At 32.0% G+C, this 16,892-nt stretch overlaps 6 protein-coding genes across 11 annotated transcripts in view; 3 read left to right on the plus strand and 3 right to left on the minus strand.

Annotated features, from left to right (window-relative positions):
• The first annotated feature begins 493 nt into the window (after positions 1 to 493).
• Positions 494 to 4,242, plus strand: LOC138939977 (annexin B9). 4 transcript variants are annotated; one of them, XM_070308398.1, is made up of 9 exons: positions 494 to 730; positions 1,153 to 1,205; positions 1,466 to 2,041; positions 2,199 to 2,375; positions 2,472 to 2,676; positions 2,747 to 2,899; positions 2,993 to 3,166; positions 3,254 to 3,435; positions 3,525 to 4,241. In XM_070308398.1, the coding sequence occupies exons 2-9, from the start codon at positions 1,188 to 1,190 to the stop codon at positions 3,573 to 3,575; spliced, it is 1,536 nt and encodes a 511-aa protein (XP_070164499.1). In that variant the 5' UTR covers positions 494 to 730; positions 1,153 to 1,187; the 3' UTR covers positions 3,576 to 4,241. The 4 variants fall into 4 exon arrangements, with proteins under 4 accessions (XP_070164499.1, XP_070164501.1, XP_070164500.1 ...); XM_070308399.1 differs by lacking the exon at positions 494 to 730 and adding an exon at positions 798 to 945; XM_070308400.1 differs by lacking the exon at positions 1,466 to 2,041 and having other exon boundaries at positions 497 to 730.
• A 792-nt stretch (positions 4,243 to 5,034) lies between these two features.
• On the plus strand, positions 5,035 to 6,216 carry LOC138939704 (pyroglutamyl-peptidase 1). The gene is made up of 2 exons (XM_070307775.1): positions 5,035 to 5,550; positions 5,634 to 6,216. The coding sequence occupies exons 1-2, from the start codon at positions 5,332 to 5,334 to the stop codon at positions 6,021 to 6,023; spliced, it is 609 nt and encodes a 202-aa protein (XP_070163876.1). The 5' UTR covers positions 5,035 to 5,331; the 3' UTR covers positions 6,024 to 6,216.
• On the minus strand, positions 6,191 to 8,615 carry Ints14 (integrator complex subunit 14). Its single transcript, XM_070307774.1, has 6 exons — positions 8,086 to 8,615; positions 7,668 to 7,992; positions 7,356 to 7,567; positions 7,032 to 7,286; positions 6,623 to 6,952; positions 6,191 to 6,552 (listed from the first exon to the last, which is right to left on the minus strand). Exons 1-6 carry the CDS (start codon positions 8,260 to 8,262, stop codon positions 6,328 to 6,330), a joined length of 1,524 nt encoding a protein of 507 aa, XP_070163875.1. The 5' UTR covers positions 8,263 to 8,615; the 3' UTR covers positions 6,191 to 6,327.
• A 714-nt stretch (positions 8,616 to 9,329) lies between these two features.
• Amx (TM2 domain-containing protein 3 almondex) lies at positions 9,330 to 11,469 on the minus strand. The gene is made up of 6 exons (XM_070307984.1): positions 10,655 to 11,469; positions 10,372 to 10,439; positions 10,160 to 10,306; positions 9,928 to 10,049; positions 9,716 to 9,859; positions 9,330 to 9,631 (listed from the first exon to the last, which is right to left on the minus strand). The coding sequence occupies exons 1-6, from the start codon at positions 10,743 to 10,745 to the stop codon at positions 9,496 to 9,498; spliced, it is 708 nt and encodes a 235-aa protein (XP_070164085.1). The 5' UTR covers positions 10,746 to 11,469; the 3' UTR covers positions 9,330 to 9,495.
• On the plus strand, positions 11,269 to 15,598 carry LOC138939798 (uncharacterized protein MAL13P1.304). 3 transcript variants are annotated; one of them, XM_070307981.1, is made up of 11 exons: positions 11,269 to 11,482; positions 11,630 to 11,788; positions 11,897 to 12,788; positions 12,865 to 13,116; positions 13,176 to 13,449; positions 13,538 to 13,815; positions 13,957 to 14,100; positions 14,196 to 14,439; positions 14,626 to 14,768; positions 14,866 to 15,001; positions 15,086 to 15,597. In XM_070307981.1, exons 3-11 carry the CDS (start codon positions 11,898 to 11,900, stop codon positions 15,265 to 15,267), a joined length of 2,544 nt encoding a protein of 847 aa, XP_070164082.1. In that variant the 5' UTR covers positions 11,269 to 11,482; positions 11,630 to 11,788; position 11,897; the 3' UTR covers positions 15,268 to 15,597. The 3 variants fall into 3 exon arrangements, with proteins under 3 accessions (XP_070164082.1, XP_070164083.1, XP_070164080.1); XM_070307982.1 differs by lacking the exon at positions 11,269 to 11,482 and having other exon boundaries at positions 11,493 to 11,788; positions 12,874 to 13,116; positions 15,086 to 15,598; XM_070307979.1 differs by lacking the exon at positions 11,269 to 11,482 and having other exon boundaries at positions 11,493 to 11,788.
• Positions 15,599 to 15,675: 77 nt separating this feature from the next.
• Positions 15,676 to 16,892, minus strand: part of Eif6 (eukaryotic translation initiation factor 6) — a 2,453-nt gene continuing 1,236 nt past the window's right edge. The window contains exons 3-6 of the mRNA XM_070307983.1: positions 16,641 to 16,816; positions 16,363 to 16,539; positions 16,121 to 16,302; positions 15,676 to 16,041 (exon numbers count right to left, since the gene is read on the minus strand). Coding sequence (XP_070164084.1) covers positions 16,026 to 16,041; positions 16,121 to 16,302; positions 16,363 to 16,539; positions 16,641 to 16,816 — 551 coding nt within the window. The 3' untranslated portion in view covers positions 15,676 to 16,025. The remainder of the gene's footprint in view (positions 16,042 to 16,120; positions 16,303 to 16,362; positions 16,540 to 16,640; positions 16,817 to 16,892) is intronic.

Below are 16,892 nucleotides of genomic sequence, written 5' to 3' on the forward strand. Positions count from 1 at the left end.
TTTTTTTAGCCATTAATATAATTAGTAGTTTGTTGAAGTCATTATTATATATATACTAGTCACGTGTCGACAGCATGATATGCAAAACAGGGACAACGTTTTTATAATTAAAGATTAAAACGTAGAACTGTCTTTAAATGTATATTGTTCGACTTTAAAAATCAACGCTAATAATTTTCGGAAAAATGAATGACGAGATATCAACTACGCGAATTTTGTTTACGAGTATGTCATCTTTAACTTCTCTTTCTAATGATTATTTGCATGGAGGTGCCAACATATATTTGGCATCACGATTACTGTGTATATAAAAATAAGGGATCCGTCATCAGAGGAAAACCCTCTACGTATACTATGATTTTTCATCGTGTTGTATATTTGCACTCACCTTTTAAATATTTAAATCATCTTATAATTCGGCGTTGGTCTCCCTCCATTCACCTGGCATAGTATGCAGTTTTCCCGGCGGGATTCTTGGTGACGTCGTGAGTCGGCGCGGAGGCTGAGAAAAGAGTTGTATCTATCTCCTTTCCACCAATACGTAAACTGTGTCCTTGCCATTCCCATCACTACTAGTCCAGCTTCGCTACAAACTACAAATCGCCAGTCGTCAGTCGTCAGTCGAATCGGCTTGTGGCACGTCTCAGTTTCGACGTTCTTTCCACATCATACATTATACAACACAGAAGCTTGTAATCACGTAATAACGGAATTCTGTGGAAAACTTCAGGTAAGTATGGAGTACTGATGATGAATTATAAAATTCAGTGTGACATATCATTTATCCTTGTTTTGTTGGTGTTTTTCGAAACGAGAGTATACAATACATCTCTTCGTGTGTGTTGGGCGTAACCGGTTATCTATTTCGGTTTTCTCCTTGAGGTGCGTCGTCTCCCAACTCGCGACATATGCGACAGATGATACGTGGCAGCTCATAAATAAATAGTAATTGCAATATATACTTTAATATATCATGATAATTCCATTGTTCCATTCTTATAGAGTGTTTTTTGTATATTTATATGCATCAGTCTGTTGGTAAAATGCATATGTCACGCTGTTAGTGACGTTAACAAATTGCCATACAACAGGTTCTGTAGTAGATGATGCAGCATAGATGAAAGAAATAATTTTGTGTTCTTTTGTGTGCAGATTCTTCAAAGCAGTTCAATTCTTGAACAGAAAAAATGAGTTACGGTTACCAAGTAAGTATATTCAGCTTATTAATAAAATTAAAAAGTTTATTCCTGAATTATATTAATTCTATGTTAAAAAAAAAAGAAACATTTTAATTTAATATTGTGTTATACAAAATTATAACCAGCTTTGTACTGTTGTTTAAAAATATGAATATAATATAATATTGAAAGAAATAAACTTTTTAATTAAAGAAAATAGATAAATAGGAAGCATGTGTATGAGATTGGTATATTAGTTTTTTTATCTATATCTTAATATATCCAAGGGGCCACCTGTACAGTTGCCGGGACGAGCCCAACCACCAACATCATTTGGGGTCCCGCCTGGTGCACCCTCTGCCCCCAGTGCTTCATCTTATCCTCCAATGGGTTTTTCAAATGCTCCGCCCACATCTTTTGGCATGTCTCAACCATATTCTCAAGCAGCAACTCCTTACCCGACTCAGCCCATGCATCCTACACCTGACAACATATCAACGCAAACCAATGCTTATCCTCCGCAACAAATGCCATATCCTTCTCAATCTATGCCTATGCAATGTTATTCATTTAATGCAAATTCTAACCAGCCTGTACCATCTCCTTATCCACAGCAGCAAAATTACAATATGTATCCTAATCTTCAAAAAACACCAAATGCTAGAGAATGTTTTAGTAATACTCCTCTTTCCTCTTATTCTTCTGAACCTAATACACATGCAACTAATTCAATCCCATACCAAGGCGGAAATTATCCTAGGGGGCAGGGGATAGGCTCAACATATTCTTATGCTGGTAATCCACCTACTGCTGCTCCGTATGGTGCCACCCTAGCCCCCCGGAGAGAGCGATTTACGCCTAAGGTGATTTTAAAAATAATTTGGAATTTTTGAAAAAGTTGCAAGTGTGATATTAAACATTTTTTGTCCAGATGTTATCAATGTTAAAAAAAATGCTTGGATTCTATAAATCATGCTAAATTTTGGTAATAGTACATTTTTTTCATGATTTTTGTTACAGACTTCTCCTACTGTTGTACCTTATGATGGCTTCAATGCTAGAGCTGATGCAGAAGCTTTGAGAAAAGCTATGAAGGGTTTTGGTACAGATGAGAAAACTATTATCCAAATTCTTGCCAATCGCAGTAACTTGCAACGCCAAGAAATTGCAGCCCAATTTAAAACTCTTTATGGGAAGGTAAAGATTGAGAAACGGAAAATTTGTTCTGCAAAATTGGAGTATAAAAGGAGCATAATATTGTATATAATACTACTGTTACATTTTTATTAATAGGATCTGATAAAGGATTTAAAATCTGAGCTATCAGGAAACTTTGAGAAACTTGTTCTTGCTCTAATGATGCCACTACCTCAATATTATGCAAAAGAACTTCATGACGCAATGTCTGGTATTGGTACTGATGAAGTAGTACTCATTGAAGTATTGTGTACTATGTCTAATCATGAAATTTCCATCATTAAACAAGCATATGAAACAAGTGAGTTGACTGAAAATTACAAAATAATATTAGTTTGTATGTGTTTATCTACTGGATTATTTAATTATAGTGTATGGAAGAACATTGGAGGATGATTTAATTTCTGATACATCCGGAAATTTCAAACGCTTGATGGTATCATTGTGCTGTGCCAATAGAGATGAATCATTTAATGTGAATCAGGCTGCTGCAATGGAAGATGCTAGACAACTTTTACAAGCTGGTAATTAGTACAGGATATTTAAATATATCTTCTAATATTTTATTTTCTTATTTTAATATTGTATAAATAAATAATATAATATTAATATTACAGGGGAGCTGCGTTTTGGTACAGATGAGTCTACTTTTAACGCAATTCTCGTCCAAAGAAACTTTTCACAATTACAACAGATATTTATAGAGTATCAAAACATAACAGGTCATGATATCGAGAATGCAATTGAAAATGAATTTTCTGGTGATATTAAAAAGGGTCTTTTTGCAATTGGTTAGTATATACTACAAATTATGAATATATATAGAAGAGAATAATATTTTCCAGACTAATTATATAAAACAAATATTATTTAAACAGTGAAATGCGTCAAAAATAGAGCTAGTTTCTTTGCGGAACAATTGTACAAGAGCATGAAGGGTCTTGGTACAGACGATAGCCGTCTTATCCGTCTGATTGTAACACGCTGTGAAGTGGATATTGGTGAAATAAAGAATGTGTTTCTTCAAGAATATGGAGAATCACTGGAAGATTTTATATCTGTGAGTTACGTTTTAAAATATTGCAATATTATATATCAATACATGTATATTTGAGATCTAATTTTCCTTTCTTTCTATTGTTCTTTCAGGGTGACTGTTCAGGACATTACAAAAAATGTTTATTGGCAATAATATCATAAAACATTTTTCATCATATATGAACAAGTTTCATAAATGAAACTTGTTTTATTGCATTTTTATCGCCAACACATCGTTTTATAATTATATACAATGTATTATCTTTTCTTTTATCTTTTTCGTTTTTTAACAATTTAATCTAACAATAATATAGTTTATATGTATTTTGAAGAATATATTAACTCATTTTTATACACAGATTTATATAAAGAAATTTTGCTTTATACATGTTATACGGTATAGGTATCTAGATTGGTAATCTCTTCTATAAAATATTTTATGAATGTTTCCATGCATTATAAATGCTTTATATGAAATAGCAATGACGATAGATATAAGTGCTTAACAGAATCGTGCCAATGCATATGTCTTGAATCTCAATTTATATTGAAAACATTTTTCAAATAAGAATCTACATGTCTTTTGTCATAATTTTAATATGTATTTTATAGATAATAAAAATAGTGATTAGATAATGAAAATAATCTATAATGCATGAGAATTATAAGCAAAGAAATATATATGAATATTTTTTCTAACATATATTACAATTACACATAAATATATATACGTGAAATTTATTCTTTCAGGAGAGAAAAATACAGTTATTTTATATATTCTATATTTATAAAAATGTATATTCAAATTGTTACATGCATATATTTTTGTCCACACTGTTTCGATTATTGTGTTTACTGTATTTGTATAAATAAAAATTTTAACTGGTATATAAGCAAAATAAGATCTCAAACTTAATGAAATGCCATCAAAGATCCACAGTTCTAGACAGTGTGCGTGCGTGCGTATGTATGTATGTGTGAATATATTTGTGCGTGTTATGTTTATTGGTATGTAATATATTTATAGTAAAATAAAAAAGAAAACATAACTGAATTGTTAATTACATACTGGCAAGTTTTTTCAGAGAGAATAACGAAATATACGGAGATGATTGTACGATCAACCCTCTCTCTCTCTCTCTCTCTCTCTCTGGGCACTTGGAGCAAAAATCACCGATATCGTAAAAGCAACATTGGCGTGTAATAGTAATTGCACACAGCACTCACGTTATGTTCAAACACTTTATAAGACGCTTTTGATAACTTCTCACAAACGAAGAAATCAATTTTAACATAATAATTGTGAGAAATGTGTGGAGCACGATTTGAATCTGTGGATTCATCACGACGCGTTCCATAACTGACTGCGATTCGAAACTTATCGAAGATATTGCGATTCTCGAAGTATCGCAATGGCGGCAAATTCGAAATGTCAAAATATATAATTGCTATTTATTTTGATAGTATTTTTATTTTTTTGCCACAACAATTATAATATAAAATGTACTCGGTTACACATAAAACATAATATTTTTTCCTCTCTCGATCATTTCGAAGAATTTTAATTGTTATAATAAATATTTATTATAGGTTACGATTTGAATAAATCGTTGGATATCGTTTAACGCATATCCCACGGTTCTTTTATATTTCTCCAAAATTTACTTATGCGCAATTGCGATAATTATCGAGAGCAATCAATTATTCCACAATCGCTGAGATTATTTATTCTAATCTTTCTTAAATTAATAAATCACTCACGCGTATATTTGCCTTTATGTAACGGATAATCGTATATCAATCTCGCGATAACGCGTAACATTGATAAACTGGTAAAATTAACTTATATCTCTCAATTGAGTGGAATCTCGTCGAGTTATTAGTGGCATTGTCACAGGATTTGAATTGAATTTACAAAATGAGCGCTAATTCCGAGTGCACGATTTTAGTAACGGGTTTTGGCCCTTTTGATAAATATGTGGTGAACGCCAGTTGGGAAGCGGTGAAGGAATTGGAAAAATTATGGGTAGACTCCAAAGAATTTCCTGACATTAAACTAATCACAGAAGAAATTCCAGTATCGTACAGTTACGTATCCACTCAGATCCCTCAGTTTTGGAAGAAATACAAGCCTACAGTAAGCAGTATATTATATATAATTTTTCATATTTATGAGTTATCTGGTTTCTCAGTACATTTCTATCGAATTTCATGTTTTAGATTGTCCTACATGTGGGTGTATCATGCCAAGCTGAATCTTTAACAATAGAGTGTCACGCTTGCAGCAATGGCTATAATAGATTTGATATAGACAGCAAATGCCCTGATGAAGCAAGTATTGAGTGTAATGTCTTGGAAACTGGCATAGATATCAAGGAACTTTGTGATAATGTGAATAAAAATTATGAGAAACATAAATGTGAAGCTTGTTTCTCACACAATGCTGGCAGATATCTGTGTGAATATATATATTATCAATCTCTTGCTATTGAACCAACAAAAACTCTATTTGTACACGTTCCAGATTTTGACAAGTATTTCAGTATACAAACTGCTAAAGGCTTGTATGATATTTTATGTTATTTAATAAGAAATTTAAAATATAGCTAATAGTAATTTTAATTTAATAAGTATCCTCTTTGCCAGTAATTTTATATATATATATAACAAAACTATAATTTTATTAAAATCTATATACTTATGACATATATTTTCATACATATGTGTGACACAGTTGATCTATTTCTAATAAAATTGACTGGAAAAGAAATGGAAAAATAAATAATGTGACATTATAATATATTATATATTGTATGAAGTATGGTTTAAAATAAATAAAAACTTTATTGTTGCTGTATACATGTCTAATGTTTGAAACAAATGCAATAACACACTGATTGCTGTATATTGCAAATCATGATCCACTTTGAAATTTTGTCCGTGCAGGTGGAATATTGTATCTGAGTTCAAGGAATTCTGGTTTTCTGATCATTGATGCAACGTGTCCCATTTGGATTGTACAATCGGGATTCAGATTCGGTGGTAGCAATGTGCATTCTCTTTCTAAGATGCAGGCTAATCCTTCTAATAACTCGATAAAACCTATTGATGCTGCTGCGCGCCGTAATCTATTTACCTCCTGTGCGATCGTATAAAATCATTATTATTCGAACTTACAGAATAGCTTCTTTTTTTATAGTATAATTTACCTTATAAAAGTTTTGTGTCTTCTCTGGTAATTTTCTCGCGTGTCTTAATATTTTCTGAATATCGGATTGTAAACCAACTTGGCGAATCCATGAAGGGGCATTTTGTGTATAACTTCTTTTTTCAGCTGGTCTCACCGGGAAACTGACCGGAGAACTTTTAGCTGCGTCTAATGGACCTAAATTGCTGAAATTGCCTAACCATGGCACAACATCGGATCCCGGTTCTAATACTGTTAACATTAAGTTAGATTTCTTCTTAGTATCTGCCCAAGAATATATAAATCCATACCATTCATTGTTCAATAAACAGAGGGCGGCCATATTTTCTACCTGTAAAATATATAGTTCTATTAGTTCATAACTGCAACAAAAAACAAAAAAATAATTGCTAAACTTCTAAAGACATTACCTTCAATGCTCCATGAAGCAATACACAGAAAGATGGCATTTTTCCCTCGTCTCCATTTTCATCGGTATCTGAATCCTCTTCTAATGATATACCCTGCATATTTGAAGTTTTCTCTGTTGCCAATGGTAATACCAAATGTCTAGAAATGGAACTTGGGCTACCAACATCCCCTACAGATATAAATCCGCATATTTCTATATTTTTCGATATTACCAGATCTGGAACTAATTCAAAATCCGTTTTCTTCGTATAAGGCTAAAACATATATAAGAAACAATATCTATAGAATTATTCACAATAATTTATAGTGTATTTTCTTATTACCATAGGAGCTGGCGATAATAAAATACGAGAGCCTAAATGGCCACACTTTAGATATCCTTGAAAGGAAACATAATTTGCTTCAGCCAGTTTCTGGAAACAAGCAGTGACAGAATATTTATTAAGTGGTGAGTCTGGAACTAGAACAATGCTATCACCACCAGCTAAATCAACTAATCGTTGATAGAGAGGTAAACCAGCTTGTAAATTAGGATCTGAAAATATAGAATAAGTAAATGTAAAACATAATTGAGTAATATATTCAAACATATATGCAAAAAGAAATATATGTCAGTTTTTCAGTTTTTAACTTACCCTGTTGTGACCCAATGCACACTATACTTAATTTTCCCGGATATGGGAAAGGTAGTGGAAAGGGGTTTATGCCTCGCGTGACATTTAAAGAATTTAAAGAATCGCCCAAGGACATCAGTCCTATGCCAGGATTGCCATCTGTAATTAGTATCACTTGGCAAGCAGTAGCATTGCCCCATTCTGCCATAATTACATTATTGACGCCATGTAATGCTTCTTCGATACACGTCTTGTCCCATTCCTCAATTGTTTGTAGCTTTGCACGTATACTGTCATAATCGCGAGTAAAAGGGCAAACTACTTCATACAATGAGGAAAATACAATCTGAAATTTGTAATGTATTTGCATACATATTAATATTCCTATTGACCTTGAAAAAAATCTATCTTAATATCGCATCAATTAGCCTATTCTTACCAGTGATACAAATTCCAATTTCGAATTAACTTGCAAGTAATGTAACAGAGCGTTTATGCCATGCACCGCTAAAGAATGTCGTGTCAATGGCTCATTTTGTAAATTATCGTTCGTCCCGTTTGTTAATACGGGTCTTCTCATCGACAAAGAGACGTCTAAGGCTATGACTGTAGGCATTTTGATCGAGTAAAGCTTCAACAAGATTGATTAAATACCAGAGACACTTATGAAAATCTCATTATATTATATTATATATTTATTGGCCCAATTATAGTTTTTAAATGTATATTCTCATAAATTTGCTCTCGATATATTTCACAAACAACATAGGTTATGTTAGAGATTCACAATATGTATTAAAGTTTGCTATGCATTGATTTGTTCATTTTGTTATTTCTGTAACGAGCAAACTCTATCTGCCTCGTAATAAATAATTAGCAATTTTATGGAATGCTTTTATGTAACGTTAATACAATTTTCGACGCTGTCGTCCACCAGCCAATTATATATATATAAGCTATAAGCTAACATGTGTTTTCCAAACGTTCTATTCCCATGTATGCATCAATTTATGCATCACTAATTGAATATTTATCTATTAAAGAAAAGCGAAGAAAAAAAAAAGATTTTTTTTGCATGTTATATAATGCCAATACAAATTACACAGCTCCTGCCAGTATATATATATATATATATATATGATAATTAATGTATTGTTATTAAAATTTTCTCTATTGGTAAATAGTCATTATAAGGCTACTTTATTATATGTGTGACTTTTACAAGCATTTATATATTTTAATGTATAGAATTAAATCTCTGTTCAAAAGATGATTTAATCTTATTCTTTTTCTTTATATAATTGTTTAAATATAGAATTCTCCTCCTGTCTCTGTTGCAACAAAATATATAATATATATAAAATAAAAAGAAACTGATCATAACATGTCTAGAAATATTTATCTTTTTTTATACATAAATACAATCTTTAAATTAGTTACACACATGTGTTTATTAAAAGATTTTCATTACATTTTTTGAATTTATGTAGAATAGATCACACATATATATATTCTTTATATGTATTATTTCTACAAAATCTAAGAATTTTATATTTACTTTTTCACTCACTTTTTCTTAGAACTTACAAATATTGTGAAAACAATGTTAACTCTGTTTGAAAAAGAATTATGATATGGCAAAACAAATGTAAATTTTATTTTTATAAAAACAAACTTTATATTTTATAAACATCACATATATGAAATTAATTTCTATCACTTAGTTTAATTCAAATCAACAAATATAACATATTTCTACTTTATAAAAAACTATCTTACACAAGAATTGCAATATAAATTATAATAAATTAAAATTAAACTTTTCTTATTGATTAATTTTATCTTTAATCTAAATGTACAAAGAACCATCAGCAGGACCTAAATATCTCATAGAAATTAATATTACATCAATTAAGGTCCACACACCCAGTCCACCAAAACTAAAAAGCTTGCCAATGCCTTCTTGCCAGTGTCCCAAATAAAACCTGCAACATTTAACAAATATTTTGAAGTAAATTGTAATTGATTATCTATATTTTAGATAATACTTTTTTGCAAAATCAATGTACCTGTCAGCACCGAATCCTCCGAGAGTAATGCTCAATATCAGAGCCGTAGACCATCGATATCCAACTGTCCAGTTGCAAGGCAAGTTTTTCATAAACTTTCGTCTACCTAGACACAATATGTCATCATTTACTGTACAATTTGTTCTGCAACATAAATATTATTTGTTAGCATTATTATAATCAATATAATAAAATTGATGATTAGTACAAACCTATAATATTGCTGTGGAGATGCTACTGAGCTACAAGAATTTTTCTGATGGCAATGATGTTCCCAGTGATCAGTTTGATAACAATAACGACACATATATTTCTTGGAAAAAGACCTTTCTCCCTGTCAAGAAATAAAGCATTTATAACTTTAATTTAATATATAAATCAATTATATATCTTTCTCAATATATTACATAGTTCTGAACTTCTCTAAGAACAAATTTTACATACTACACAATCAACATGTTCCATGACAAAACACCGTGCATCATAGATAGCGCCATATATACAACTATAATTTAAATTACAATTCAGACATTCTCCACTTAATTCAGTACAATGTATCCCACTTGGACCGCACAAACTAGTTATTTCCTCCTGCAATTTAATAATCTGATTTATATTTACAGCGCTACACAAAATTATGAGTTAAAAAGCCTCACCTTCTTACTACTGTAAGCTGGTGTAGTATTCACATTAGCTTCTTTTACAGTAAAGGTACTTAGGGTCTCTGCAACAATTATCATATCAAATATTATTACACATATTATACATATATGTATGAAAAAGTATTATATACTTTAGCACTCCTACATTAATATATTTGACATATCTCTCATAACAACTTTTGCATTCATACTGTATAAATTTTATCAAAATTTCATCTGGTTATTATTTTATACATTATGTCAATGCTCGATACTAATAATTGACAAGTTTGCTCACCATGACCTATGTGCGTTTCCTCGGCGGAGGTTGACAGAAGCGCTATAAAAAGAAATATCACGTTCCTCGAATTGATTCGAACGACGTTCATCCTGCACAAGGATTCGTTTCACCAGGTGCCGGGTATTCCACTCAAAAACTCGCTACATATGTATCTCAATTCCCGAGAGAGTTTATTCGTACATATAAATACATAAAATCAAGAGATACGATAACATCGAGTATGCACACATTTGGCGTTATTAATCATCTTCAATATATTTGATAAGGAGAGGAATGTGTTAAAGTCATCCGTCTCATCGCGATCAAACACAATTTTCTTTCTTTTTACTATTTTTCGTATTATATTATGCATAAAATGATTTATAAACGTTGATACAAAACGGAAATATATACGTATGAATGTCTAATAGGAGGAACAACATGGTGTAACCGTGTAACCAATTAGATTCGCTACCATGTTTATCCTATATTATATATACATATATTTGAGTTTATTCTTTTGCTCGATGCCTCGTTTATATAAACTTCTTTTTAATTAATATCGAATGTATCGAAAAAAAAATATATGACAAACACTACGATGGAATAAACGTCGACATGTTTCTACTTCGAGATAAGTCACGACAGAATTTACTCGCATTACAAGTAATCGCTTTTCAAAAAAGTCATATCAATAAATAAAATGGAACACGGAAGTGAAAAATAATAGACGAACAAAGAGATAGAAAGGAAAAAGAGATAGAAAGGAAAAAAAGAAAAAAAGGAGCGATAGTCGATAGTGAAATTTCGCGTGTACGCTCGTTTCCGACAATCAGCTGACTTCCGGTACTAATATAAGACGTTAGAATGTTAGCAAGGTGTTTCGGTAGTTTCGCTTGACGGAAAAGGGTTTTTTTTTTTTTTTCGGGAAAGAGAAATACATCTCCCTTTTGCGAGGCTCGCGTAACTGATACGTTTCTTCCCTCTGTTCAGCCTAGTTATGGTCGGAAGAAAGTGATATACATCTCCGCCTAACCACGCAGCTGAGGCATATTTTTTTCCCAAAGCTTTGCAATTTCGAAAAAAACATCGCCGAGATCTATCGGCATTGTTACTCGATTTTTTGCGGGTAATTTTGTATCGCGCCACATGGTAAGCGCGATTTTATGACAAGACAATTGATAAGAAAAATAAAAGATTTTCTTCGTTATGAGAAAAATATCTGAGAATATCCTCATGGTTGTGTGTCTTCGTTTGTAGGATGCTATGTAATGCAATTGCCGCTGGTCTCATCGTCGAAAATAATATGAATTCAGAGGGGAACGATGGAAATAATCAGGGTAAAGTGGAGGTTCAAATGGATGGAGTCAATTTAAAGAATGATAATCAATCCATGGATCAAAGCGCTGTGACATCCAAAGTGCAGCTAGAGAATGGAGCTGCTGTGGAAGAGTTGAGGTTGAACAATAACAGCAATGATATCAAGCTTGTGTTACCGTCTATTAAGACCTCCGTCATGTTTTCCAACGGAACAAAAACTGTACAAGCTCCCATATCTGATTGTGCCAATTCCTTGGAGCAGAATGTTTCTCAAGATATTTCAAACGTGAACATATCTTCCATGTTTACGAGCACCGCCAACATTAAGCCTCAGACTGCAAACACCAATGCTATCAATTGTCAATTGAAGCTCAAGACTGTCACAAATACAAGCACATTAAATCTGCCTAAGTCTCAAATGCACTTGAATCTATCTTCCACTCAAGTGAATACGCATCTCAATCATAACTTAGCATCGAACGTTCTTAATTCTACTGCAACCACCAGTGCTACGTTACATTCAAGTGTATCTATGTTAAATGCATCATTAATGCCTCCTAATTTATCAATGAGTAAACCAAATGATGACATAGACATGAAAAACAATGTGGATTATGCATCTGCCATAGAAAAATGTCCTTCTAAAGTTTCTTGCAGTTCAGATTCTAGTCCAGAGGCTGATTCTTCCTGGACATCAAAGTCCTATGGATCTAAACGTGTATTGAATAATATAGGTGGTAGTATAGGTTCAACAAGTCAAGGGACTTGTTGTTTTTTAAGACCTAATATCAATGGCAACAGAGAAATTGCTGGACCCAGTGGAATACAGAGAGTAGGTTTTTGCATCGTGAATTATGTAGCCAAATGTTTGTATTGTATGCTTAAAATTCAAATTTCTCATATTTTAGGCTTTACAGGGAGAACAGGTGGAACGAATGGATTCTAGTTCTGGAAACGAAGGGGATATGTCTGATGGAGAAGACTATTGTATTTATACCTATAAAGGGAATGATGATGTAATCCATTTAAATCAACGAGAAGAATTACATCAAGATCATGCAGAGAATCACGAAGCAGAGGGACAGAACCATAGTGGTAGATCGAGTCCAGAAATGGATTTTCTGGAAATGGACTTTGATCCTGGGCCTTCTTGCGAACAGGCAAGTCATTCGCTATAATAAGAGATTAAGTTAGTAACTAGTTTCTTCCTTCTTCACAGGATACTGGAGACAGCGATTTGGCCTCTATAAATGAAGACATACAGAACATAGCATTAGATAATATAGAATCAGATCCGGTATTAAATGATCTGAGCAGTGGAAAAGTTGTATCTAGACAAGGATTGCTGGCTATGCCGCAAACTTCAAAACAAAGTATACAGAATGTTAATCATACAAATTTTCAGCAATCTGCAAATAATCAATCCACAATAGAACAAAGTACGAAATCAACTTATTCCGCTCCATGGATGCCTAGTACTAGTGCTGGAACTGGTATGATCTCTTACTGTCTTATTCTGTAATACAAAAGTTATATTGTATTATTACAAGATATTTTACACATTATATTCTCAATTTATAGGAAGATGGGATAGTGCAACATTTTATCGTAACACGGGTTGTCCATTACGCGAATCTTATGGTTATCATAATACAAGTGGTGATCTTATTTCTCCTGGTGATAATAGAGATTCAGATTCTGAATTATGGGTAGAGCCCTCATCGGCGTCTATCCCGGACAATTCCACTTTGAATGCCAGAAAAGTTAATCTTAGTTCTACACTTTATCATAGAATGATGGCTAAAAAACTAATGCTCAATAAGCAAGCTGCATTTAATCAAAGTGGTGATTCCAATCTGGTTAATATATATTTATATTTATATATATATATATATATATATATATATATATATATATATATATATTATCAACAGATAATAGACATAACTATTAAATTAAATAATACATGTTATTAAATTTTAAACGATATTTGAATACAGGAAAACGAACTGTGTAATGAACGGTTGGATGGATTACCACCAGTAGAAAAGGTAATGCTGTGGAGTGAACAAGAAGCTACAATGAAACAAGTAACACAAATTGGTACCTCTGCCTGTGGTGCTACATCTGCAATTAATGCTTTGGTATATATTGTAATACATGTAGAAATTATTAACAAAATATGTAAAATTTATAGTTTGATCACATTTGTTCACGCGACAATATCATCTGTTTTTAGCTGGCCTTAAATGTATCATTTTCCCTGGAAGTTTTAGTAAAAGGTGTAAATACGAGATTGAGAGAACTAGGTGTATCGCTACCGAGATATCTTGTCAGTCGATCGTTAGCAGGAGCAACTCATAAAGATATAGCACGAGGAATATCGCTGTCCACAAATGGCGCAGCTGTAACTAAGTTTTTTGCATTTTATCCAGAGAGAAAAGTGTCATTATCTCATTGGTTACATTATTGGATTTCCAGAGGTGAAAAATTAGAAACAAGAAAATAAAAGATCGAATATATTTTTTTTAAATTAAAAAATAATATAATTTTAGTGTATATATATATATATTATATATATTATACATATATTATACAAACACATATATTTTATCAAAAAAATATGATAAACTTCAAAAAAAGCTAAAATATTTTTTTCTATATTTCAGGTGCTGCACCAATCGCAACATTGAATTTACAACATTGTGGAGAAGGTTGTGACACACCGGATGCATGGCATCATCAAATGATATTTGGCGTAGGACAGGCTGGCATATATTTAACAAATCCTCTGGAATGTTTACCTGAACAGGTTCGTATAATTGATTGATTCATGGAAATAAATTTATTGCACACCTAGACTGTTGCTTAGATATTTGATTAATCTTACTTTCGTAACATGATTTTAGCTCGTATGGCATCAATTAGTTAGTCCCAGTATTCTGTTAATACGAAAAACAGATGTTCTAGCGCATTGGAATGCAAATACAGATCTAACATCACTTGCGGCAATGGACCAGAAATGGCGAAAACTTAATGTTCTTGGTACTTTATATGTACTTCTTTTATATATACTATTTCTATGTTCGTATAATCATAATAATTTTAATAAAACATTTTTGGTAATAGGGCAAGTTGTAAATATGGTACGTGAGTCAATGAGTCGAAGGCAACAACCGAATAACACAACTACCGGAATGACTCACATTCGCATTCCGGCATCTTATCAAGCAGGCATTACATTGGTTATGTGTGCAGATTCCGCCGCAGCCACCGAATTATTACATGCAGAACAACTACCATTACTCTAGTCCTATTGATCAAAATTAATAAAATGGACTGGCCCACTTGATACCACTTATAATATATTTTATTAGCAGGCTAGTCCACATACAATGCCCTTCTTCCTAGTTCATTTCTGTACTATGTAAAAACCAACAGGATAGAAATAATTTACATTTTTGACACAGAACGCGTTTATATTCAAAAAGAGAATATTATTGATTAAAATATATTTCAATATAATATTTCTGTTAATATGTAGTTATATTGATTGTATTAAATATAAGCTGTAGAGATCAAATTTTTATGTATGATACTTCATGAAGTAACAAGCAGGTTTATACACACATTGATAAAATTGTTCAGATTATATATATTATTTCTACAAAGATAAAAGTGATATAAGGAATTTGATATTTTCCACAAACACATTGCTGGTATTACTCTTTTTCTATTCTCTTATTTTCTTTTCTTTTTCTTAATAAAAATGTACATATATAGTCAATAATGACCAGTAATGAACTACATGAGCTCATAACAAAGTGTCTTGGTAATTGTGTAACAAAAAAAAACCGCTATATTTCGTATGTATAAATTTTAATATAGAGAACTTTATTACACTTATCATCCTATATCGGAATCGCAGCGAAGTGCTCGTCTTAGATAGGTTGATGAAAGAATAAATTTTGTGCGGATGTGTAAAACATAAATATCGAGTTTTATGTACATGTACACAATGTATAATCCAGTACATCTCCAATGTTTATTTTTAGCGAAGTTCTTTTTTTTACAAATCCGACATACTAAAATGATAAAAGTTTTATATGAAAAATTAATATATAATTGCACATTATTTATATCTAGTTTAGAAGAATCTCTTACCTTTCTATAAAAGGTGCACGCATACTTGTTGTAATAGGAGTTGGATTAGCTTCATTAAGTTTAAAAACGCTCTCGATACGAGCGATTTCTGTTGAAGTGGTATCCATGCCACAGAAAGCAGCCCAATCATTTACAACCATACCGGCTGCAATCACATTACTGCCTCTATTCACTGTTCCAGTCTAAAATGTAATTACCAGTTGAAAACAAAGAAAATCATGAAATTTTCATATTTGTCTTACCGCGAGTGGTACTTGTAGAAGAGAGGATAATTCATCTTGTTCCTGTATAGACATATTTGGATGCACCAAACCACCTTGATTGGACAAAATGGAATATGATCCAACAAGAACATTGCTTGCAACAGTTTGCCTAAATACTTCCACATTCAAGGTATCAGCTAAAATTTCTTCAGTTTCCTACACAGTAAAATTGCAAATTATACTTATTAATTTATTATACTTTAAGTACAAGTAAATCAATCTATTCAATTATGATAGAAACTATATCAAAGACTTACTTTATCCAGATCTGGATGAACTAGAGCGACATAATCGTTGCATGCTATAACATTGCCAAGAGCAGACAGTCTTTCTTCTACTCTTTGTACTTTCACATTATCTGGTAACGAATTTCGAATGTGTTGCAATTCTGTATCTGTTGTTGTATTTGGTACTAATAATCCATTTTTATTTCCTGTATTATAACATAAATATTTATAAACAATATACACATATATATAGGTGAGTACTCTGCGTTGATACCACTGCTT

Source organism: Polyergus mexicanus, unplaced genomic scaffold, assembly GCF_030449975.1.
Source record: "Polyergus mexicanus isolate NDT 795.1 unplaced genomic scaffold, iyPolMexi1.0 SCAF_15, whole genome shotgun sequence".
NCBI classification, from domain to species: Eukaryota; Metazoa; Arthropoda; class Insecta; order Hymenoptera; family Formicidae; genus Polyergus; species Polyergus mexicanus.